We start from the raw sequence: 26,970 nt of genomic DNA on the forward strand, positions 1-26,970 counted from the left end.
CAGTATTCTACAAGAGCACGGACACAAGGGACAACAGACACACCGGTCTCTACATTGCAGATGAGCTGAATGCAGTCAATGACCTTGGACCACAGAAGGTATTTGCACTGGTGACAGACAATGCTGCGAACACGAAGACTGCTTGGTCTAAAGTGGAGCCCTACCCACACATCACACCCATTGGCTGTGCTCTTCAAGGACATCATGGCACTGAAAATAATGGATGCACTCTACAAGAGAGCCAAGGAAATGGTTAGGTATGTGAAGGGTCATCAAGTTATAGCAGCAATCTACCTCACCAAGTAAACTGAGAAGAATAAGAGCACCACATTGAAGCTGCCCAGCAACACCCATTGGGGTGGTGTTGTTGTCATGTCTCCTGGAGGGGAAGGAGTCTTTCCAAGAAATGGCCATATCACAATCTGCCGATATGGACAGCCCCATCAAGAGGATCCTCCTTGATTATGTGTTTTTGGAGAGGGTGGTAAGCAGCCTGAAACTCCTGAAACCTATAGTAAAAGCCATTGCACGGATTGAGGAAGACAATGCCATCCTGTCTGATGTTCAGACTCTGCTTACAGATGTAAGAGAAGAAACACGTACTGCCCTGCCCACTTCACTGTTGCTCCAAGCAGAGGATACTGCAGTTCTGAAATACATCAAAAAGTGTGAAGACTTCTGCCTGAAATCCATACACGCCGTAGCGTTCATGTTGGACCCTAAGCATGCTGGCAAGAGCATCCTGTATGGTGCAGAGATCAACAAGGCCTATGGTGTCATCACTACCATGTCTCGCCACCTTGGCCTGGATGAGGGCAAGGTTCTTGGCAGTTTGGCGAAGTACACTTCCAAGCAAGGGCTTTGGGATGAAGATACAATATGGCAGTCGTGCCAACATATCTCATCAGCCACCTGGTGGAAGGGACTTTGTGGATCTGAGGCTCTTTCCCCTGTTGCCTCCATTATCATCCAAATCCCACCAACATCAGCTGCCTCAGAGCACAACTGGTCCTTGTTTGGGAACACACACACACACACCAAAGAACGCAACAGGCTGACCAATACAAGGGTTGAACAATTGGTGGCCATGTGAGGCATTTTGAGCCTGACAACGAGCCACCCTCAAGGTTGGAAAGTGACCGTGAAGATGAGGTCTCAGAGTCTGGATGTTCAAGAGGTGAACATTGAGGAGGTCCAGGGAGAAGACATGGAAGCCTGAGGAAGACAACCAAAGCTTTAGTTTCTAGACTGTCATTTTATAGATGCATGTTGAAAACGTTTTTGGGAGATGCGATGGATCATTGGGGATCATTCAATATTCCCTTTTTGTTCAGTGAAATTATCCCATGTGAAGAGTGTACTCATTTAATTAAAGTTCAATTCATAACTAAATTGTTTTTATTGCTATTGGAAGAATTTAATAATTTGCAATTGTCTGCTTATGATAAGGTACAAGGTTTCTGTCACCATATCATATGGTAAATACAGTTGAAGTCAGAAGTTTACATACACTTAGGTTGGAGTCATTAAACTTGTTTTTCAACCACACCACAAATTTCTTGTTAACAAACTATACCTTTGGCAAGTTGGTTAGGGCATCTACTCTGTGAATGACACAAGTCATTTTTCCAGCAATTGTTTACAGACAGATTATTTCACTTATAATTCACTGTATCACAATTCCAGTGGGTCAGAAGTTTACATGCACTAAGTTGACTGTGCCTTTAAACAGCTTGGAAAATCTCAGAAAATAATGTCATGGCTTTAGAAGCTTCTGATGGGCTAATTTACTTATTTTGAGTAAATTGCAGGTGTACCTGTGGATGTATTTTAAGGCCTACCTTCAAACTCAGTGCCTCTTTGCTTGACATCATGGGAAAATCAAAAGAAATCGACCAAGACCTCAGAAAAAAAATGTGGACCTTCACAAATCTGGTTCATCCTTGGGAGCAATTTCCAAACGATAGTACGCAAGTATAAACATCATGGGACAATGCAGCCGTCATACCGCTCAGGAAGGAAACGCGTTCTGTCTCCTAGAGATGAAAATACTTTGGTGCGAAAAGTGCAAATCAATCCCAGAACAGCAACAGACCTTGTGAAGATGCTGGAGGAAACGGGTATAAAAGTATCTATATCCCCAGCAAAACGAGTCCTATATTGACATAACCTGAAAGGTCACTCAGCAAGGAAGAAGCCACCGCTCCAAAACCGCCATAAAAAAGCCAGACTACGGTTTGCAACTGCACATGGGACAAAGATTGTACATTTTGGAGAAATGTCCTCTGGTCTGATGAAACAAAAATAGAACTGTTTGGCCATAATGACCATCGTTATGTTTGGAGGAAAAATGGAAGGCTTGCAACCCAAAGAACACCATCCCAACCGTGAAGCACGGGGTGGCAGCATCATGTTGTTGGGGTACTTTTCTGCAGGAGGGACTGGTGCATTTCACAAAATAGATGGCATCGTGAGGTAGGAAAAGTATGTGGATATATTGTAGCAACATCTCAAGACATCAGTCAGGGAGTCAAAGCTTGGTCGCAAATGGGTCTTCCAAATGGACAGTGACCCCAAGCATACTTCCGAAGTTGTGGCAAAAGTTACAGTCACCTCTGTCAGGAGGAATGGGCCAAAATTCACCCAACTTATTGTGGGAAGCTTGTGTGAGGCTACCCAAAACGTTTGACCCAAGTTAATCAATTTAAAGGCAATGCTACTGAATACTAATTGAGTGTATGTAAACTTCTGACCCACTGGGAATGTGATGAAATAAATCAAATCTGAAATAAATCATTATCTCTACTAATATTCTGACATTTCACATTCTTTAAATAAAGTGGTGATCCTGACCTAAGATGGAAATTTTTCTTGAATTAAATGTCAGCAATTGTGAAAAACTGAGTTTACATAGACCTTAGCCAAATTCATTAAAACTTCTGACTTCAACTGTATATCCAATGCATTAAACATCTACATTTAAATGGTGTTAAAATTAGTTTGCATATATTTCCGTTAATTCCCACAAAGTTTCCAGCTCTGAATATTCCCCAAAATGTGCAACCCTAGTACCACCCCAACCTTGTCACGACACAACTGATTTGCTCAAACGCATTAAGAAGGAAAGAAATTCCACAAATGAACTTTCAACAAGGCACACCTGTTAATTGAAACGCATTCCGGGTGACTACCTGAGTTGAGAGAATGCCAAGAGTGTGCCAAGCTGTCATCAAGGCAAAGGGTGGCTACTTTGAAGTATCTGAAATATAAAATGTATTTGTTTGTTTCACCCTTCTTACTACACGATTCCTTCTGTTATTTTATTGTTTTTATATATTCACTATTATAGAAAAATACAGAATAACCCTGGAATGAGTTGGTGTGTCCAAACTCTTGACTGGTACTGTGTGTGTGCGCAATGTGAAGAGTCAACTCATTTTATTAAAATTGTCTACCTAATGAGGTAAAAGGTTTTATGTTTCTGTCTCCATATCATATGGTAAACATATCCAACACACAAAACATCGACATTTAAATGGTATTCATTTGCATATATTTCTGTTAATTCCCATTTTTTCCCCCATTAATTCCTACGAAAAGTTCCCACCTCTGAATATTCCCTAAAATGTGCAAACCAACTGACGACTCAAACGGAATTCTTCCGCTGCTCTATTGTTCGCTACATACAATACTTCAGTCTGAAACTGCCATCATTTAAGTAGTTTGTGGTGAAAATGAGGTCTGTTGTACAGAACGAAGTCATCAGTGATCATCTCTAACCGATCGGAGTATCAAAGACAATGGCGTATCGGTTTCTATGACCAATCAGAACTGTTAGAATGTTTTTCCGTTTTAGAATCGGCGGGGAGGTACTCCGACCCAGACTCATTGGTAGAACAAACGTCCATGGGCGTAGCATTTCGCCAAAGCAAGGAGTTTGGATAGCCAGGTAAATAAAAAAATAACTGGTAAAGCTGCATAGTTTTATAAAGGTCTGGAACTTACCTTTTTTGGTGTACTCACTTTTGAGGAAACAAGCTCAAGTACATAGTACAAATATTATAGAAATATTAATAATTGTCTACACTGAACAAAAATATAAACGCAACAGGTGATGTGTTGGTCACATGTTTCATGAGCTGAAATAAATGATCCCAGAAATGTTCCATATGCACAAAGCTTGTTTCTCTCAAACTTTGTGCAGAAATGTTTTTCATCCCGTCCTATTACGTATCTATGACTGCTAGAGCCGGGCAATGAAGTTATAGCCTATCTACTGCAGTCATATATCCTTGAACGTGCCTTGGCTAGGCCTATCTGCAATTAAAAGCTGTATCTCGCAATGGAATGCTGAATTTCGCAATTTCTTGGCTTGCAGTGTCTCACAACTTCAGTAAAGCAGGGCCTATCATCAATGAATAGGCTAGGATATTCTACGTGCAACAGACCGAAGAGTGAACACCCACTTGCATCATTAGCAAAGCGAAAGAGCAGCCAGTTGCACTGTGATAAACATTTTGGTGGGGGGAAAAGAGAATTTCCCTGAAGGATTTTTCTTAATATTAAAGATCCCAATTTTGTTTAAACATTTTAGCTTTTAAATGTTCACACCCCTATTCTAAATATAGTAACAATGAAATTCTAAAGTACTTGCTGTAAGATTTCACCTTATAACTGTAAAATAAATATCATTGTAGTGACAGTACAATATTTGCACAATTTCATAAAACGGACAGACTTTTCTGCCTGATGTCTTCTGAGCGAAATGCCATTCAAATGTGTGCAGACTCATTACAACTACAGCTTTAAGCACAAATCAATTTAGTCTGTGACCAAGAGATATTGGTCTTGTTTCAATTCAATTTTTTCCTGTTGAGAGCTATAAATCCAGCTGAGAACATCACAGCGAGATGAAACCGCTATTGTTGCATCCGATAGACTCAGGCACAGGAAGCCAGAAAATGTGACGCGTCTCTCCCTATGCAAATGAACAGTTTCCGGTGTTTGTGAACCTCACAGCTGCGCTTGCAATAGCGCACATGAATCGGGACAACCAGCGCTTTTAGAGAGTGTAAAGCAATTGATGTTTCTGTTCACACAGAAATATTGGTCAGAACCGCTGTAAGTTTCATAAATAGGGGACTTAACGTTTGAGGTTTTAATACCCCCTTCATAATGTGTGTTTTTTGCTCCGGAAAACCAACCCACAGTGTGTTTATATGGACTTAATCGGCATAGGCCCTGCAATAGACTAGCATCCTGTCCAGTGGGTGTACTTGTATAGTACATCAAGCTGCCTCACACTACTAGACTAATAGGCATAGGACTAGGCATGTCATAGGAGTAGCTAACACATCTTTTTTATCCATGGCTGTTTGAAAGATATGCCAGCCTCCAGCTGAGGGCATGACATGCCAAACACAACAATTAAGTGTTTCAATTAATCTCACTGCTCCCCAATAGCACTGTTTGTCGCCAACCTTGATGGTAGTGAGAATTTGAGACCGTGGAAAAGCTAAAGACAGTGGGCTTGTTCGACATTGTAAGCAACTGCCGACTGACTGACAAATCCCTTTGCATCATTAATAACTACTCAGTCATTATTATTTGTAGATCAGTCAGTCAATCACAATGTGTCACAGATTTGATCCGCTCAAACCAGGCCACCGAGTGGCTATGGAGGAGGAGTAGTGTCTACGGTAGTAGGATGTTTACGGTAGTGTCACTGTGCTGTTTATTAGAATGACAAGGCTGATATGTTAATTCAACCTCAGTTTTGTGTCCTTCCATCTAGGCCGAGTTACTGTCAAGCAGTTTGATAAATGCTGATATAAAAGGGCTTTATAAATACATTTGTTTCATTGTATTATTGATTAATTGATGCCCTTTATAAATCAATTTGATTTATTGAGGTAGTGAGTGGTTGATTAATTCCCTTTCCCTCCAGGAGATGATTTGATTGATTGGTGCCTTTTCTCCTCTAGGAGTTGATCCTGCCGCTGCTGCTGCTGTGCCTGCTGATTCTGATCAGCACCCTGAACCCACATGTCTACTACGGAGGCATCAGTACCATGGAGCTGGAGAGGGAGGACTACCACTTACTCAAGGGCCTGGGATACACCCCCATTAACAATGCCACCAATCACATCATGGAGGAGGTGGCCCAGGAAATGCGTAAGTAGGAGGATGGACATGAAGTGCGTAAAATGCTAATATAGGGGATATTGACTTGCTTTGGATTTGTCGCACAAATGCTAAAACGTTAGCATTTGGCAACTGTGACCAGATTAACAAAACCAAGGCATGGATTAAGCCCTCCCCGTCCCGTCATGGATTTAGCCTAAAAGCATTGCCTTGGTGTAGACTAAGCATTGATTGGAGCCTGGAGGGAATTTATATGGGCCCTTGTCAAAGTTGTGCGCTATAACAGGAATACTGTGCTATTGGGGAAACAGACAGTGTATTTATGTCTGCCTTATTTCTTGTGATTTCCTGATTGCACTGTAGACTTGCAGGATCGCCTGGAGATGTTCTCTAGTGAAGAGGATCTGGAGAATGCCAGTCTTTATGAGCCCTCAGGCTACGTTGGGGTGGTCTTCATGGGCAGCACACCCACCTCTTACAGGTTGCGCTTCCCTTACAACCATCTGCCCCTGCCCAGCGACTACACTGAATCTATTGGTGAGAGATGATTTTAATTTTGCTATAAATAAAATATTTATCAATGTCTTAATTAGAGGTTGACCGATTAATCGGAATGGCCGATTAATTAGGGCCGTTTTCATAACAATCGGAAATCGGTATTTTTGGGCGCCGATTTTGCCCGAGTCTTTAAAAAAAATATATATATAAAACAAATATATACCTTTTATTTACCTAGGCTAGTCAGTTAAGAACACATTCTTATTTTCAATGACGGCCTAGGAACGGTGGGTTAACTGCCTTGTTCAGGGGCAGAATGACAGATTTTCACCTTGTCAGCTCGGGGGATCCAATCTTGCACCCTTACAGTTAACTAGTCCAACACTCTAACCACCTGCCTCTCATTGCACTCCACGAGGAGCCTGCCTGTTACGCGAATGCAGTAGAAGCCAAGGTAAGTTGCTGGCTAGCATTAAACTTATCTTACAAAAAATAATCAGTAAATCATAATCACTAGTTATAACTACACATGGCTGATGATATTAATTGTTTATCTAGCGCGTCCTGCGTTGCATATAATCAATGCAACGCTGGGGGATGATTTAACACTGGCGCATTTGCGAAAAAAAGCACAATCGTTGGACGACTGTACCTAACCATAAACACCAATGCCTTTCTTGAAATCAATACACAGAAGTATATATTCTTAAACCTGCATATTTAGCTAAAATAAATCCAGGTTAGCAGGCAATATTAACCAGGTGAAATTGTGTCATTTCTCTTGCGTTCATTGCACCCAGAGTCAGGGTATATGCAACAGTTTGGGTAGCCTGGCTCATTGTGAACTAATTTGCCAGAATTTTACGTAATTATGACAACATTGAAGGTTGTGCAATGTAACAAGAATATTTAGACTTAGGGATGCCATCCGTTAGATTCACTGAAATAATAAACGTTTTGTTTTCGAAATGATAGTTTCCGGATTCGACCATATTAATGACCAAAGGCTCGTAATTCTGTGTGTTATAACTAAGTCTATGATTTCATAGAGCAGTCTGACTGAGCGATGGTAGGCAGCAGCAGGCTCGTAAGCATTCATTCAAACAGCACTTTCATGCGTTTTGCCAGCAGCTCTTCGCAAGCACAGCGCTATTTATGACTTCAAGCCTATCAGCCTAAATGGATGGTGTAACCGATGTGAAATGGCTAGCTAGTTAGCTGGGTGTGCGCTAATAGCGTTTCAAACGTCACTCGCTCTGAGACTTGGAGTAGTTATTCCCCTTGCTCTGCAAGGGCCGCCGCTTTTGTGGAGCGATGGGTAACGCTGCTTCGAGGGTGGCTGTTGTCGATGTGTTCCTGGTTCGAGCCCAGGTAAGGGCGAGGAGAGGGACGGGAGCTATACTGTTACACTGGCAATACTATAGTACCTATAAGAACATCCAATAGTCAAAGGTATATGAAATGCAAATGGTATAGAGAGAAATAGTCCTATAAATATTATATTAACTACAACCTAAACTAAAACCTCTTACCTTGGAATATTGAAGTCTCATGTTAAAAGGAACCACCAACTTTCATATGTTCTGAGCAAGGAACTTAAACGTTAGCTTTTTTACTTGGCACATATTGCACTTTTACTTCTCCAACACTTTGTTTTTGCATTATTTAAACCAAATTGAACATGTTTCATTATTTATTTGAGGCTAAATTTATGTATTATATTAAGTTAAAATAAGTGTTCATTCAGTATTGTTGTAATTGTCATTATTACAAATAAATAAATTGAAATTGTCCGATTAGTCGGTATCGGCTTTTTTGGTCCTCCAATAATCGGTATCGGCGTTGAAAGATCATAATCGGTCGACCTCTAGTCTTAATGTCAATATGCCTTGTCCATTGCTGTTCTGGTTAGTGTTTATTGGCTTATTTCACTGTAGAGCCTTTAGACCTGCTCATTATACCTTATCCAACCTTTCAGTTCCACCCCCCACACATGAGATGACATCACCTGGTTTCAATTATGTTTCTAGAGACAATATCTCTCTCATCATCACTCAATACCTAGGTTTACCTCCACTGTAGTCACATCCTACCATACCTTTATCTGTACATTATACCTTGAAGCTATTTTATCGCCCCCAGAAACCTCCTTTTACTCTCTGTTCTGGACGTTCTAGACGACCAATTCTCATAGCTTTTAGCCGTACCCTTTTCCTACTCCTCCTCTGTTCCTCTGGTGGTGTAGAGGTGAATCCAGGCCCTGCAGTGCCTAGCTCCACTCCTATTCCCCAGGCATTCTCTTTTGAGGACTTCTGTAACCGTAATAGCCTTGGTTTCATGCATGTTAACATTGGAAGCCTCCTCCCTAAGTTTGTTTTATTCACTGCTTTGGCACACTCTGCCAACCCGGATGTTCTAGCCGTGTCTGAATGCTGGCTTAGGAAGACCACCAAAAATTCTGAAATCTCCATCCCTAACTACAACATTTTCAGGCAAGATAGATTGCCCAAAGGGGGCGGTGTTGCAATCTACTGCAAAGATAGCCTGCAGAGTTCTGTCTTACTATCCAAGTCTGTACCCAAACAATTTGAACTTCTACTTTTAAAAATCCACCTCTCTAAAAACAAGTCTCTCACCGTTGCCGCCTGCTATAGACCACCCTCTGCCCCCAACTGTGCTCTGGACACCATACGTGAACTGATTGCCCCCCATCTATCTTCAGAGCTCATGCTGCTAGGCGACCTAAACTGGAACATGCTTAACACCCCAGCCATCCTACAATCTAAGCTTGATGCCCTCAATCTCACACAAATTATCAATGAACCTACCAGGTACCACCCCAGAGCCATAAACACGGGCACCCTCATAGATATCATCCTAACCAACTTGCCATCTAAATATACCTCTGCTGTTTTCAACTAAGATCTCAGTGATCATTGCCTGCATCCGAAATGGGTCAGCGGTCAAACGACCTCCACTCATCACTGTCAAATGCTCCCTGAAACACTTCAGCAAGCAAGCCTTTCTAATCGACCTGGCCGGGGTATCCTGGAAGGATATTGATCTCACCCCGTCAGTAGAGGATGCCTGTTTTTTAATTTTTTAAATGCCTTCCTCACCATCTTAAATAAGCATGCCCCATTCAAGATGTTTAGATCCAGGAACAGATATAGCCCTTGGTTCTCTCCAGACCTGGAGAGAACCAACACAAAAACATCCTATGGCGTTCTGCATTAGCATCGAACAGCCCCCGTGATATGCAACTTTTCAGGGAAGCTAGAAACCAATATACACAGGCAGTTCGAAAAGCCAAGGCTAGCTTTTTCAAGCATACATTTGCTTCCTTCAACACAAACTGAAAAAGGTTCTGGGACACTGTAAAGTCCATGGAGAATAAGAACACCTCCTCCCAGCTGCCCACTGCACTGAGGATAGGAAACACTGTCACCACCGATAAATCCATTATAATAGATAATTTCAACAAGCATTTTTCTACGGCTGGCCATGCTTTCCACCTGTCTACCCCTACTCCGTTCAACAGCACTGCACCCCCCACAGCAACTCGCCCAAGCCGTCCCCATTTCTCCTTCTCCCAAATCCAGTCAGCTGATGTTCTGAAAGAGCTGCAAAATCTGGACCCCTACAAATCAGCCGGGCTAGACAATCTGGACCCTTTCTTTCTAAAATGATCTGCCGAATTTGTTGCAACCCCTATTACTAGCCCGTTCAACCTCGCTTTCGTGTCGTCTGAGATTCCCAAAGATTGGAAAGCAGCTGCGGTCATCCCCCTCTTCAAAGGGGGACACACTCTTGATCCAAACTGCTACAGACCTATATCTATCCTGCCTTTTCTAAGGTCTTCGAAAGCCAAGTCAACAGATTACCGACCATTCTGAATCCCACCATACCTTCTCCGCTATGCAATCTGGTTTCAGAGCTGGTCATGGGTGCACCTCAGCCATGCTCAAGGTCCTAAACGATATCTTTACTGCCATCGATAAGGAACAATACTGTGCATCCTCATCGGCAGACTCGGTAGCCTTGGTTTGTCAAATGATTGCCTCGTCTGGTTCACCAACTACTTCTCTGATAGAGTTCACTATGTCAAATCGGAGGGCCTGTTGTCCGGGCCTCTGGCAGTATCTATGGGGATGCCACAGGGTTCAATTCTTGGACTGACTCTCTTCTCTGTATACATCAATGATGTCACTCTTGCTGCTGGTGAGTCTCTGATCCACCTCTACGCAGACGACACCATTCTGTATACTTCTGGCCCTTTTTTGGACACTGTGTTAACAACCCTCCAGATGAGCTTCAATGCCATACAACTCGCCTTCCGTGGCCTCCAATTGCTCTTAAATACAAGTAAAACTAAATGCATGCTCTTCAACCGATCGCTGCCTGCACCTTCCCGCCTGTCCAACATCACTACTCTGGAAGGTTCTGACTTAGAATATGGGGACAACTACAAATACCTAGGTGTCTGGTTAGACTGTTAGCTCTCCTTCCAGACTCACATCAAACATCTCCAATCCAAAGTTAAATCTAGAATTGGCTTCCTATTTTGCAACAAAGCATCCTTCACTCATGCTGCCAAACATACCCTTGTAAAACTGACCATCCTACCGATCCTCGACTCACAGATTACTGCACCTGTACATAGCCCATCTATAATTTAGCCCAAACAACTACCTCTCCCCCTACTTTATTTATTTATTTATTTTGCTCCTTTGCACCCCATTTTTTCTACCTCTACCCTGCACATTCTTCCACTGCAAATCTAACATTCCAGTGTTTTATTTGCTATATTGTATTTACTTCGCCACAATGGCCTTTTTTTGCCTTTACCTCCCTTATCTCACCTCATTTGCTCACATTGTATATAGACATATTTTTCTACTGTATTATTGACTGTATGTTTACTCCATGTGTAACTCTATGTTGTTGTATGTGTCAAACTGCTTTGCTTTATCTTGGCCAGGTCGCAATTGTAAATGAGAACATGTTCTCAACTTGCCTACCTGGTTAAATAAAGGTGAAAAAAATGTATTTTTTAATTGTGAGCGAGAGTTGAGCCTATACCTTCCTAATGTCCATTAGTGAGAGAGACCCTACCCTCTTTGTACAAGCAGAACATCCCCAATACAATAGATAGCCTTCCGCTTGGAGATATATTGTTTGCATACTGCTAGATGATTTTAAATTCCAAGATTATTCAAAGGATTGGTCACTAGTCCATTTACAGATGTGAGTTATGAAGGCATTAACGGAGTGTGTCTGTCAATTTCTTTGTTTGTGCCTCCCTCCCTCAGCCAACTGTTTTGCCAGCTCAGTGAACTGCAGAGCAGCTAATTACTGGTACTCTGGCTTCATCCGCCTCCAGACTCTCATCGACGCCGCCATCATACAGGTGAGATCAAATGTTATTTGTCACATGTGCCGAATACAACAGGTGTAGTAGACCTTACAGTGAAATGCTTACTTATAAGCCCTTAACCAACAATGCAGTTTTAAGAAAATACCTTTTAAAAACGTATGAGATAAGAATAACAAATAATTAAAGTGCAGCAGTAAATAACAATAGCGGGGATATATACGGGGGGTACCTGTACAGGGTCAATGTGTGGGGGGCACCGGTGTCGAGGTAATTGAGGTAATTATGTACACGTAGTTAGAGTTATTAAAGTGGCTATGCATAGATATTAACAGAGTAGCAGCAGCGTGAGGGGGGCAATGCAAATAGTATGGGTAGCCATTTGATGAGCTGTTCAGGATAGAGGTCGACCGATTATGATTTTTCAACTCCGATATCGATTATTGGAGATCCCAAAAAATTTATTGGCCAATTTTTATATATACATTTGTAATAATGACAATTACAACAATACTGAATGAACACTTTTATTTTAACTTAATACATAAATAAAAATACATTTAGTCTCAAATAAATAATGACATGTTCTATTTGGTTTAAAGTAAAAGTGCAATATGTGCCATGTAAAAAAGCTCACGTTTAAGTTCCTTGCTCAGAGCGTAAGAACATATGAGAGCTGGTGGTTTCTTTTAACATGAGTCTTCAATATTCCCAGTTAAGAAGTTTTCGGTTGTAGTTATTATAGGAACTATAGGACTATTTATCTCTATACCATTTGTATTTCATATACCTTTGACTATTGGATGTTCCTATAGGCACTATAGTATTGCCAGCCTAATCTCGGGAGTTAATAGGCTTAAAGTCATAAACAGCGCTGTGCTTCAATCATTGCGAAGAGCTGCTGGCAAACGCAGTAAAGTGCTGTTTGAATGAATGCTTACAAGCCTGCTGCTGCCTACCACCGCTCAGTCAGACTGCTCTATCAAATCATTGACTCTATTGTAATATAATAGACACAGAAATAACAAGCCTTAGGTCATTAATATGGTTGAATCAGGAAACTATCATTTCGAAAACAAAACGTTTATTCTTTCAGTGAAATACGAAACCGTTACGTATTTTACAGAACGGGTGGCATCCAGGAATCAGGAGGATTTGCCAAATGGAGGGCGAGGGAGAGCTTTGTACGCGTCTGTGTGTGGAGTAAAGGTGTTCTAGAATTTTTTCCCCTCTGGTTGCACATTACCATGCTTATAGAAATGAGGTAAAACTGATTTAAGTTTTCCTGCAATAATTAAAGTCCCCGGCCACTAGGAGCGCCACCTCTGGATTAGCGTTTTCCTGTTTGCTTATGGAGGAATACAGCTCATTGAGTGCGGTTTTTGTGCCAGTCTCGGTCTGTGGTGGTATGTAGACAGCTACGAATAATACAGATAAAATCTCTAGGTAGATAGTGTGGTCTACAGCTTACCATGAGATACTCTACCTCAGGCGAGCAAAACCGTGAGACTTCCTGAGATATCGAGCACCAGCTATTGTTTAGAAATATGCATTGGCCCTCGCCCTGTTTCTTACCAGAGGCTGCTGTTCTGTCCTGCCGATGCCGCCAGCTGTTTGTTCTTAATGTCGTCGTTCAGCCACGGCTCTGTGAAACATAAGATATTACAGTTTTTAATGTCCCATTGGTAGGATATACAGTGGGGCAAAAAAATATTTAGTCAGCCACCAATTGTGCAAGTTCTCCCACTTAAAACGATGAGAGGCCTGTAATTTTCATCATAGGTACACTTCAATTATGACAGACAAAATGAGAAAAAAATCCAGAAAATCACATTGTAGGATTTTGAATGAATTTATTTGCAAATGATGGTGGAAAATAAGTATTTGGTCACCTACAAACAAGCAAGATTTCTGGCTCTCACAGACCTGTAACTTCTTCTTTAAGAGGCTCCTCTGTCCTCCACTCGTTACCTGTATTAATGGCACCTGTTTGAACTTGTTATCAGTATAAAAGACACCTGTCAACAACCTCAAACAGTCACACTCCAAACTCCACTATGGCCAAGACCAAAGAGCTGTCAAAGGACACCAGAAACAAAATTATAGACCTGCACTAGGCTGGGAAGAGTGAATCTGCAATAGGTAAGCAGCTTGGTTTGAGGAAATCAACTGTGGGAGCAATTATTAGGAAATGGAAGACATACAAGATCATGATAATCTCCCTTGATCTGGGGCTCCACGCAAGATCTCACCCCGTGGGGTCAAAATGATCACAAGAACGGTGAGCAAAAATCCCAGAACCACACGGGGGGACCTAGTGAATGACCTGCAGAGAGCTGGGACCAAAGTAACAAAGCCTACCATCAGTAACACACTACGCCGCCAGGGACTCAAATCCTGCAGTGCCAGACGTGTCCCCCTGCTTAAGCCAGTACATGTCCAGGCTCGTCTGAAGTTTGCTAGAAGCATTTGGGTGATCCAGAAGAAGATTGGGAGAATGTCATATGGTCAGATGAAACCAAAATATAACTTTTTTGGTAAAAACTCAACTTGTCATGTTTGGAGGACAAAGAATGCTGAGTTGCATCCAAAGAACACCATACCTACTGTGAAGCATGGGTGTGGAAACATCATGCTTTGGGGCTGTTTTTCTGCAAAGGGACCAGGACGACTGATCCATGTAAAGGAAAGAATGAATGGGGCCATGTATCGTGAGATTTTGAGTGAAATCCTCCTTCCATCAGCAAGGGCATTGAAGATGAAACGTGGCTGGGTCTTTCAGCATGACAATGATCCCAAACACACCGCCCGGGCAACGAAGGAGTGACTTCGTAAGAAGCAAATACTTATTTTCCACTATAATTTGCAAATTAAATTCCTAAAAAATCCTACAATGTGATTTTCTGGATTTTTTTCTCATTTTGTCTGTCATAGTTGAAGTGTACCTATGATGAAAATTACAGGCCTCTCTCATCTTTTTAAGTGGGAGAACTTGCACAATTGGTGGCTGACTAAATACTTTTTTGCCCCACTGTAGGTGAATATACTGCCAAAAATGACGTTGGAGGCGGTTTATGGTAGAGAAATTAACATTAAACTCTCTGGCAACAGCTCTGGTGGACATTCCTGCAGTCAGCATTCCAATTGCATGCTCCCTCGACTTGAGACACCTGTGGAATTGCGTTGTGTGACAAAACTGCAAATGTTAGTGGCCTTTTATTGTGTGTATGGAATTTCTGGGATATTTTATTTCAGCTCATGAAACATGGGACCAACACTTTACATGTTGCGTTTATATTTTTGTTCAGTGTATATTAATGCTTGATCCCTGCCTATGTCCTGTGTTCAGATGCAGACCAAGCGGTCAGTATGGAGTGAGATGGACCACCTGCGTGTGGTGATGATGGGCCAGCCAGGGTCAGTGGAGGTCCAAAAGTTTCCCCACGCTCTCATCTCCATCTACCTGGTGCTGGCTTTCACACCCTTCATCACCTTCCTCATCGTCAACGTGGCAGCAGAGAAGGAACACAGGCTCAAAGATACCATGACCATGATGGGCCTCTATGACTCTGCCTTCTGGTCAGTAGGATGATTTGTGTTTGTTAAAGTAACTGCTGTATAAATTTATACTATATTGCCATAAAGAACCTCCAACAGTTAACTGACTCAATGATGGAGGCTGGCGTACCATGTGCAAAACTAGGTTGTTAAAGAAATAACATTATTAAGGCTTTTTACATCATCCCACGTAAGGGCGGCAGGTAGCCTAGTGGATAGAGCGTAACCGAAAGGTTATAAGATTGAATCCCAGAGCTGACAAGGTAAAAAATCTGTCGTTCTGCCCCTGAACAAGGCAGTTAACCCACTGTTCCTAGGCCGTCATTGAAAATAAGAATTTGTTCTTAACTGACTTGCCTAGTTAAATAAAGGTACAATTATTTTTTTTAAATAAGAGGGGAGGATTTTTACATAATTTATGTTATGATATCTGCTTTTTTTTCTCTACAAAGGTGTGTGTGTGTGTGTGTTGATGTTTCAACAGGCTATCGTGGGGCCTGCTGTATGCAGCTCTGGTCACCACCATGTCCATCCTCATGTCCATCATCGCTACCTATACAGCTCTCTTCCCCAACAGTGACTTCATCGTCATCTTCCTCCTCATCTTCCTCTACGGCATCTCCTCTGTGAGTACCTCTAATGAGCCCTGGTTCGTTCATGACATGCCATTTACTGTGTGTTCAAATAAATCCCTGAAACAGAAGAACAGAGTTGAAGTTCAGACTGTTCTAAAAGATAATATACAGTACCAGTCAAAAGTTTGGACACCTACTCATTTCAGGGTTTTTCTTTATTTTTACTATTTTCTACATTGTAGAATTATAGTAAAGACATCAAATAACACACATGTAATCATGTAGTAACCAAAAAAGTGTTAAACAAATCCAAATATATTTATTGCATCACTGCCTGGTATGGCAACTGCTCGTCCTCCGACCGCAAGGCACAACAGAGGGTAGTGCGTATGGCCCAGTACATCACTGGGGCCAAGCTTCCTGCCTTCCAGGACCTCTATACACGAGCAATGTACAGTAGACCAGTGGAAATGTTTTCCTTACGTGCGCTGCAATCTCAAAGAAAACCATTAGTAACACACTATGCCGTCATGGATTAAAATCCTGCAGCGCACCCAAGGTCCCCCTGCTCAAGCCAGCGTATGTCCAGGCCCGTCTGAAGTTTGCCAATGACCATCTGGATGATCCAGAGGAGGAATGGGCAAAGGTCGTGGTCTCATGAGACAAAAATAGAGCTTTTTGGTCTAAACTCAATTCGCCGTGTTTGGAGGAAGAAGAAGGATGAGTATAACCCCAAGAACACCATCCCATCCATGAAGCATGGAGGTAGAAACATCATTCTTTGGGGATGCTTTTCTGCAAAGGGGACAGGACGACTGCACCGTATTGAGGGGAGGATGGATGGGGCCATGTATCACGAGATCTTCGCCAACAACCTCCTTCCCTCAGTAAGAGCATTGAAGATGGGTCGTGGCTGGGTCTTCCAGCATGACAACAACCCGAAACACACAGCAAGGGCAACTAAGGAGTGGCTCCGTAAGAAGCATCTCAAGGCCCTGGAGTTGCCTAGCCAGTCTCCAGACCTGAACCCAATATAAAATCTTTGGAGGGAGCTGAAAGTCCGTATTGCCCAGCAACAGCCCCGAAACCTGAAGGATCTGGAGAAGGTCTGTATGGAGGAGTGGGCCAAAATCCCTGCTTCAGTGTGTGCAAACCTGGTCAAGAACTACAGGAAACGTATGATCTCTGTAATTGCAAACAAAGGTTTCTGTACCAAATATTAAGTTCTGCTTTTCTGATGTATCAAATACTTATGTCATGCAATAAAATGCAAATTAATTACTTTAAAATCATACAATGTGATTTTCTGGATTTTTGTTTTAGATTCTGTCTCCCACAGTTGAAGTGTACCTATGATAAAAATTCCAGACCTCTACATGCTTTGTAAGTAGGGAAAACCTGCAAAATCGGCAGTGTATCAAATACTTGTTCTCTCCACTGTATATACTGTATTTTTCTCAATTCCACTACAGCATTGCTCGTCCTAATATTTATATTTCTTCATTCCATTATTTTACTTTGAGATTTGTGTGTATTGTTGTGAATTGTTATATATTACTGCACTGTTGGAGCAATGAACAAACATTTCTCTACACTCGCAATAACATCTGCTAAATATGTCTATGTAACCAATACGATTTGATTTACATTTAACTGGGTGAATGGAATATGAGTGACAGTCATCCAATATGCTGTAATAGATATAAGGCCATGTTCATGAGAAAATGTATATAGTTGAAGTCAAAAGTTTACGTACACTTAGGTTGGAGTCATTAAATTCGTATTTCAACCACTCCACACATTTCTTGTTAACCAACTATAGTTTTGGCAAGTCGGTTAGAACATCTACTTTGTGCATGACACAAGTAATTTTTTCAAAAATTGTTTACAGACTAATTGTTTCACTTATAATTCACTGCATCACAATTCCATTGGGTCAGAAGTTTACATACACTAAGTTGACTGTGTCTTTAAACGGCTTGGAAAATTCCAGAAAATGATGTCATGTCTTTAGAAGCTTCTGATGGCCTAATTTACATAATTGTAGTCAATTGGAGGTGTACCTGTGGATATATTTCAAGGCCTACCTTCAAACTCAGTGTCTCTTTGCTTGACTTCATGGGAAAAATTTTAAAAATCAGCCAAGACCTCAGGAAAAAAATGTAGATCTCCGCAAGTCTGGTTCATCCTTGGGAGCAATTTCTAAATGCCTGAAGGTACCATGTTCATCTACACAAACAATAGTACGCAAGTATAAACACTATGGGACCATGCAGCCGTCATACCGCTCAGGAAGGAGACGCATTCTGTCTCCTAGAGTTAAACGTACTTTGGTGCGAAAAGTGCAAATCAATCCCAGAACAACAGCACAGGACCTTGTGAAGATGCTGGAAGAAACGGGTAAAAAAAGTATCTATATCCACAGTAAAACGAGTCCTATATCGACATAACCTGAAAGGCCGCTCAGCCAGGAAGAAGCCGCTGCTCCAAAACCCGCCATAAAAAAGCCAGACTACGGTTTGCAATTGCACATGGGGACAAAGATCGTACTTTTTGGAGAAATGTCCTCTGATCTGATGAAACAAAAATAGAACTGTTTGGCCATAATGACCATCGTTATGTTTGGAGGAAAAAAGAGGGAGGCTTGCAAGCCGAAGAACACCATCCCAACCGTGAAGCAAGGGGGTGGCAGCATCATGTTGTGGGGGTGCTTTGCTGCAGGAGGGACTGGTGCACTTCACAAAATAGATGGTATCGTGAGGCAGGAAAATTATGGGGATATATTGAAGCAAAATCTCAAGACATCAGTCAGGAAGTTAAAGCTTGGGCGCAAATGGGTCTTCCAAATTAACAATGATCCTACTTCCAAAGTTGTGGCAAAATGGCTTAAGGACATCAAAGTCAAGGTATTGGAGTGGCCATCACAAAGCCCTGACCTCAATCCCATAGAACATTTGTGGGCAGAACTGAAAAAGTGTGTGTGAGCAAGGAGGCCTACAAACCTGACTCAGTTATACCAGCTCTGGAATGGCCAAAATTCACCCAATTTATTGTGGGAAGCTTGTGGAAGGCTACAAGAAACGTTTGACCCAAGTTAAACCATTTCAAGACAATGCTACCAAATACTAATTGAGTATGTAAACTTCTGACCCACTGGTAATGTGATGCAAGAAATAAAAGTTGAAATAAAAAATTCTCTCTACTATTATTGTGACTTCACATTCTTAAAATAAAGTGGTGATCCTAACTGACCTAAGACAGGGATTTTTTACTAGGATTAAATGTCAGGAATTGTGAAACTGAGTTTAAATGTATTTGGCTAAGGTGTATGTGAACTTCTGACTTCAACTGTATAATCTTTCCTCATCTTAAACGGCACCGACCGCCACTGGTGTGGGTGGGTGTGTGTATGTGTGACACCGACTGGCTCGATTCGGTGCTATGTAGCAAGATTTGAAATAGTATTTTTTACATTGGATAAAAGTAGAGACTCGGAGCTGGACAATGGTATGTCATACACTGCAGTTATGCTTTGAAAGTTTATTAACTTGTAACTCCACTTATGAGAAAATGGCCCTTGAATGTTTGGGTACACCTGCTGGAGAGCTCTTCTTTGTCTATACCCATTCATCATTGTTCACACCCTCTTAAGCCTTAGCCCCACCCATCTTTTTAAGGATTCACATGTGAGGACATGTGCTAAACATAGTGAGAAATTTGTAAACAACCAAAGATTGAAATACTAAAAGTGATAAGTAGTAGCAAAAATACACTTTATTTAGTCCTTGGCCTATACCCTATTCTGACTTTTGGGCAGGTCATGTTCTTCACCTTACCATCTCTGGTAAACACACAACATATCAACCAAAATCTAAATTTATTTTCACATGCAAAAGGTGTAAATGATACAGTGAAGTGGTTACTTGCATATTTGCATAGTAGCAATATCAAAAATAGAAAGTGTCCATGTAAATATTTTATATTTATTAGATGATTCTTACCCAGACACACTTGTCTAAATCGATGGGTCATGTGAAAGAAGTGCAATAACCACCCCGCAGCCACATCTAGTTAAGTGTATGGGTCACTATTGTCTAGACATGGTCATGAAATACAATAGATGACCGTAATCACATCTGGCTAACTTGGTGGGTCATGTCATCTGGTGAGGTAGAGTCTTTTGTTTAGACATGTAGCTAGATAAACAATGAACCTAATGGTGCTTTCAAGACATCTGGGAACTTGTAAAAAATACGAGGTGAAATCATGACATCAGTGCTCTCTCTTCAGGTCGGAAGGTCGGGACTCTATAAAGAGGCCCGAGATTCCGAGTTGGATGACCTCAAAAAAAACTATTTTTCCCAGTCGGAGCTCATTTTTTTTCGTGAGTTCCCAGTTGTTTTGAATGTGGCAATAATCCCAACCATAACTACTGGCAATACAAACTGATTGTCATAGCTAGCTACTATGCAATCTGCAGGTAGCTAAAGCTAACTAGGTTCAGTGTTAGCTAGCTAGCTAACATTAGGCTATGACTAGCAATGCAAATGGCTTTGTGAGATACAAATAATATATAGCTAGCGAGCCAGCCAGCTAACTTTAGCTAGCAAATGTTATCTAACAGTACTCTTTAACTTGCAATGAAAATGACTTTCTGACTAAATTAGAAATGTATAGTATTTGAAAATGTAGCTAGCTAGACTATATTCCCCGTATACTTGGATGAACGCTTCTCCCTCTGTCATGGATGCCATGGTTGCCATTAAATTGAAGCTGTAATCCAGAGACATTTGTTTTATACAACAGCCTTCTGTGTGTTCTCTTTTCGACTCACTCTGCATATTTTCTATCAAAAGCCAGAATTTTCTCCATCTCCTTAGCTAGCATACTCTGCTTTCACTGGGCATTCCACTGATTTCAAAACTCTGTCAACTTCTTCTGTGACAACAACAATGTTGATTACCGTTAGAGAAGACTCCAATGTCTTGTTCAATAAAAATGTTTTAACTTAAATCAGGGATTTCCCCATAGTCTGAGTCCGAGAAGAGTCCGCATGGCACAATAGTACTCCAGAAAATGAGAGCAGTACAGTAGCAACACTTTTGCAGTTCTTCATGATACCTTTCAAAAAAGCCACAGTAGTAAGGATTACCAAAACACATACTGAGCAGCTCATGTTAAAGACAAGCATGCTACATGGCAGACCAATCTGAACTCCTCTCTCAGCATGTCCAGATCATCCATTTTCATAGCCAATCATTGCTAGCGGGAAGGTTCCTGGCTTTTTCCGTGGCTAAACCAACTAAACTTATAATTGTATTTATTTATTCAAATTTACAGATGGCATAAAATGTAGTTATTAAGGCACATGAATGTTCATATGTTCCAGAAGGCATTTCTGCCAAAAAAAACGCATTTTGATGGGGGGGGGGAATGCCTCTCCCGTGAAGTAGTTATGTACGACATATGCCTAGTTTCCTAGGTTTGGACACACCTACTCATTCCAGGGTTTTTATTTATTTTTTACTATTTTCTACATTGCAAACTAATCAATATATTTTTTATTCTTGAAAGTAGCTACCCTTTGCATGATGACAGCTTTGCACACACTTGGCATTCTCTAAACCAGCTTCACCTGGAATGCTTTTCCAAACGTCTTGAAGGAGTTCCCACATTTGCTGAGCACTTGTTGGCTGCTTTTCCTTCACTCTGCGGTCCCACTCATCCCAAACCATCTCAGTTGGGTTAAAGTCAGGGGATAGTGGAGGCCAGGTCATCTGATGCAGTACTCCATCACTCTCCTTCTTGGTCAAATAGCCCGTACACAGCCTGGAGGCGTGTTGGGTCTTTGTCCTGTTGAAAAACAAATGATAGTACCACTAAGCGCAAACCAGATGGGATGGCGTATCACTGCGGTAGCCATGCTGGTTAAGTGTGCCTTGAATTGTAAATAAATCACCAACAGTGTCACCAGCAAAGCACCATCACACCACCTCCATGCTTCACGGTGGGATCCACACATGCGGAGTTCATCCGTTCACCTACTCTGCGTCTCATAAAATATTTGGACTCATCAGACAGATTTCCACCAGTCTCATGTCCGTTGCACGTGTGTCTTGGACAAGCATGTCTCTTCTTATTATTGCCATCCTTTAGTAGTGTTTTCTTTGCTGTAATCTCACGCAGTCTCCTCTGAACAGTTGATGTTGAGTTGTGCCTGTTACTTCAACTCCGTGAAGCATTTATTTGGGCTGAAATTTCTGAGGCTGGTAACTCCTCTGCAGCAGAGGTAACTCTGGGTCTTCCTTTCCTGTGGCGGTCCTCATGAGCCAGTTTCATCATATTGCTTGATGGTTTTTGCGACTGCACTTGAAGAAACTTTAAAAGTTCTTGACATTTCCCAGATTGACTGACCTTCATGTCTTAAAGTAATGATGGACTGTTGTTTCTCTTTGCTTATTTGAGCTGTTCTTGCCATTATATGGACTTGGTCTTTTACCAAGTAGCCCTATCTTCTACATATCACCCCTACCTTGTCACAACACAACTGATTGTCTCAAACGCATTAAGAAGGAAATTCCACAAATGAACTTTTAACATGGCACACCTGTTATTTGAAATGCATTCCCGGTGACTACCTGAGTTGAGAGAATGCCAAGAGTGTGCAAAGCTGCTGTCAAGGCAAAGGGTGGCTACTTTGAAGAATCTCAAATATAAAATATATTTGACATATGTTTAACATTTCTTACTAAATGATTCCATATGTGTTATTTCATAGTTTTGATGTATTCACTATTATAAAAATACAGAAAGAAGTCCTGCAACAAGTAGATGTGTCCAAACTTTTGTGTGTGTGTGTGTGTGTATTAAAAACAGAAATACCTTATTTACATAAGAGTTCAGACCCTTTGCTATGAGACTGGAAATTGAGCACTGGTGCTTCCTGTTTCCATTGATCATCCTTGAGATGTTTGTACAGCTTGATTGGAGTCCACCTGTGGTAAATTTCAATTGACAGGGCATGATTTGGAAAGGCACACCTGTCTATATAAGGTCCCACTGTTGACAGTGCATGTCAGAGAAAAAAACAAGCCATGGGGTTTGGAATTGTCCGTAGAGCTCTGAGACAGGATTCTGTTGAGGAACATCTGGGGAAGGGTATCAATTCATTTATGCAGCATTGAGGGTCCCCAAGAACACAGTGGCCTCCATCATTCTTAAATGGAAGAAGTTTGGAACCACCCAGACTCTTCCTAGAGCTGGCTGCCCGGCCAAACTGAGCAGTCGGGGAGAAGGGCCTTGGTCGGGGAGGTGACCAAGAACCCAATGGTCAATCTGACAGAACTCCGTAGTCCCTCTGTGGAGATGGGAGAACCTTCTAGAAGTCGGGTGGGCAACTCCAGTCCTCGAGGGCCTGATTGGTGTCACATTTTTTCTCCATCCCTAGCAAACACAGCTGATTAATCAAATATCCTTCTAAACTGAAGATCATGATTAGGTGATTATTGGAGTCAGGTGTGTTAGCTGGGGCTGGGGCAAAACTGTGCCACCAATCAGGACTGGAATTGTCCAACCCTGTTCTAGAAGGACAACTGTTTTTGCAGCACTCCACTAATCAGGCCTTTATGGTAGAGTGACTAGATGGATGCCACTCCTCAATAAAAGTACAAGACATGCCTCTTGGAGTTTGCCAAAAGGCACTTAAAGACTCTGAGAAGCAAGATTCTCTGGTCTGATGAAACCAAGATTGAACTCTTTGGCCTGTATGCCAAGTGTCACGTGTAGAGGAAACCTGGCACCATCCCTACGGTGAAGCACGGTGGTGGCAGTATCATGCTGTGGGGATGTTTTTCAGAGGCAGGGACTGGGAGACTAGACTAGGGGATCGAGGGAAAGATGAACAGAGCAAAGTACAGAGATGTCCTTGATGAAAACCTGCTACAGAGCTCTCCGAACCTCAGACTGAGGTGAAGGTTCACCTTCCAAAAGGACAACAACCCTAAGCACACAGCGAAGACAACGCAGGAGTGACTTCAGGACAAGTCTCAATGTCCTTGAGTGGCCCAGCCAGAGCCCGGACTTCATCCTAATCTAACATTTCTGGGGAGACCTGAAAATAGCTGTGCAGCAACCCTCCCCATCCAACCTGACGGAGCTTGAGAGGATCTGCAGGGAAGAATGGGAGAAACTCCCCAAATACAGGTGTGTGCCAAGCTGGTGGCATCATAGCCAAGAAGACTTGAGGCTGTAATCGCTGCCAATTGCGCTTCAACAAAGTACTGAGTAAAGGGTCTGAATTCTTAATTATTTCAGTTCTTTAGTTTTAATAAATTGGTATCATTTCTAAACATGTTTTTGCTTTGTTGTTATTGGGGTATTGTGTGTAGATCAAATCAAAATCAAATCAAATCAAATGTATTTATATAGCCCTTCGTAAATCAGCTGATATCTCAAAGTGCTGTACAGAAACCCAGCCTAAAACCCCAAACAGCAAGCAATGCAGGTGTAGAAGCACGGTGGCTAGGCAAAACTCCCTAGAAAGGCCAAAACCTAGGAAGAAACCTAGAGAGGAACCAGGCTATGTGGGGTGGCCAGTCCTCTTCTGGCTGTGCCGGGTGGAGATTATAACAGAACATGGCCAAGATGTTAAAATGTTCATAAATGACCAGCATGTTCAAATAATAATAAGGCAGAACAGTTGAAACTGGAGCAGCAGCACGGCCAGGTGGACTGGGGACAGCAAGGAGTCATCATGTCAGGTAATCCTGGGGCATGGTCCTAGGGCTCAGGTCCTCCGAGAGAGAGAAAGAAAGAGAGAAGGAGAGAATTAGAGAACGCACACTTAGATTCACACAGGACACCGAATAGGACAGGAGAAGTACTCCAGATATAACTGACCCTAGCCCCCCGACACATAAACTACTGCAGCATAAATACTGGAGGCTGAGACAGGAGGGGTCAGGAGACACTGTGGACCCATCCGAGGACACCCCCGGACAGGGCCAAACAGGAAGGATATAACCCCACCCACTTTGCCAAAGCACAGCCCCCACACCACTAGAAGGATATCTTCAACCACCAACTTACCATCCTGAGACAGGGCCGAGTATAGCCCACAAAGATCTCCGCCATGGCACAACCCAAGGGGGGGCGCCAACCCAGACAGGATGACCACATCAGTGAATCAACCCACTCAGGTGACGCACCCCTTCCAGGGACGGCATGAGAGAGCCCCAGTAAGCCAGTGACTCAGCCCCTGTAATAGGGTTAGAGGCAGAGAATCCCAGTGGAAAGAGGGGAACCGGCCAGGCAGAGACAGCAAGGGCGGTTCGTTGCTCCAGAGCCTTTCCGTTCACCTTCCCACTCCTGGGCCAGACTACACTCAATCATATGACCCACTGAAGAGATAAGTCTTCAGTAAAGACTTAAAGGTTGAGACCGAGTTTGCGTCTCTGACATGGATAGGCAGACCGTTCCATAAAAATGGAGCTCTATAGGAGAAAGCCCTGCCTCCAGCTGTTTGCTTAGAAATTCTAGGGACAATTAGGAGGCCTGCGTCTTGTGACCGTAGCGTACGTGTAGGTATGTACGGTAGGACCAAATCAGAGAGATAGGTAGGAGCAAGCTCATGTAATTCTTTGTAGGTTAGCAGTAAAACCTTGAAATCAGCCCTTGCTTTGACAGGAAGCCAGTGTAGAGAGGCTAGCACTGGAGTAATATGATCACATTTTTTGGTTCTAGTCAGGATTCTAGCAGCCGTATTTAGCACCAACTGAAGTTTATTTAGTGCTTTATCCGGGTAGCCGGAAAGTAGAGCATTGCAGTAGTCTAACCTAGAAGTGACAAAAGCATGGATTAATTTTTCTGCATCATTTTTGGACAGAAAGTTTCTGATTTTTGCAATGTTACGTAGATGGAAAAAAGCTGTCCTTGAAATGGTCTTGATATGTTCTTCAAAAGAGAGATCAGGGTCTCTCTTTTATTTGAGACGACTGTACAACCATTAAGATTAATTGTCAGATTCAACAGAAGATCTCTTTGTTTCTTGGGACCTAGAACAAGCATCTCTGTTTTGTCCGAGTTTAAAAGTAGAAAGTTTGCAGCAATCCACTTCCTTATGTCTAAAACACATGCTTCTAGCAAGGGCAATTTTGGGGCTTCACCATGTTTCATTGAAATGTACAGCTGTGTGTCATCCGCATAGCAGTGAAAGTTAACATTATGTTTTCGAATAACATCGCCAAGAGGTAAAATATATAGTGAAAACAATAGTGGTCCTAAAACGGAACCTTGAGGAACACCGACATTTACAGTTGATTTGTCAGAGGACAAACCATTCACAGAGACAAACTGATATCTTTCCGACAGATAAGATCTAAACCAGGCCAGAACTTGTCCGTGTAGACCAGTTTGGGTTTCCAATCTCTCCAAAAGAATGTGGTGATCGATGGTATCAAAAACAGCACTAAGGTCTAGGAGCACGAGGACAGATGCAGAGCCTCGGTCCGATGCCATTAAAATGTAATTTACCACCTTCACAAGTGCCGTCTGGGGTCTAAAACCAGACTGAAGCATTTCGTATACATTGTTTGTCTTCAGGAAGGCAGTAAGTTACTGCGCAACAGCCTTTTCTAAAAATTTGGAGAGGAATGGAAGATTCGATATAGGCCGATAGTTTTTTATATTTTCTGGATCAAGGTTTGGCTTTTTCAAGAGAGGCTTTATTACTGCCACTTTTAGTGAGTTTGGTACACATCCGGTGGATAGAGAGACGTTTATTATGTTCAACATAGGAGGGCCAAGCACAGGAAGCAGCTCTTT

At 42.1% G+C, this 26,970-nt stretch overlaps 1 protein-coding gene across 2 annotated transcripts in view; it reads left to right on the forward strand.

The window, feature by feature from the left end:
• The window catches only part of abca5 (ATP-binding cassette, sub-family A (ABC1), member 5), a 103,176-nt gene that overhangs the window by 19,289 nt on the left and 56,917 nt on the right, over nucleotides 1-26,970 (forward strand). For both annotated transcript variants that reach the window (XM_020495552.2, XM_031835414.1), the window contains exons 3-7: nucleotides 5,985-6,174; nucleotides 6,508-6,681; nucleotides 11,955-12,052; nucleotides 15,366-15,595; nucleotides 16,059-16,200. In XM_020495552.2, the coding sequence (XP_020351141.2) occupies nucleotides 5,985-6,174; nucleotides 6,508-6,681; nucleotides 11,955-12,052; nucleotides 15,366-15,595; nucleotides 16,059-16,200 (834 nt within the window). The remainder of the gene's footprint in view (nucleotides 1-5,984; nucleotides 6,175-6,507; nucleotides 6,682-11,954; nucleotides 12,053-15,365; nucleotides 15,596-16,058; nucleotides 16,201-26,970) is intronic.

This window comes from Oncorhynchus kisutch, linkage group LG11 (genome assembly GCF_002021735.2).
Source record: "Oncorhynchus kisutch isolate 150728-3 linkage group LG11, Okis_V2, whole genome shotgun sequence".
NCBI classification, from domain to species: domain Eukaryota; kingdom Metazoa; phylum Chordata; class Actinopteri; order Salmoniformes; family Salmonidae; genus Oncorhynchus; species Oncorhynchus kisutch.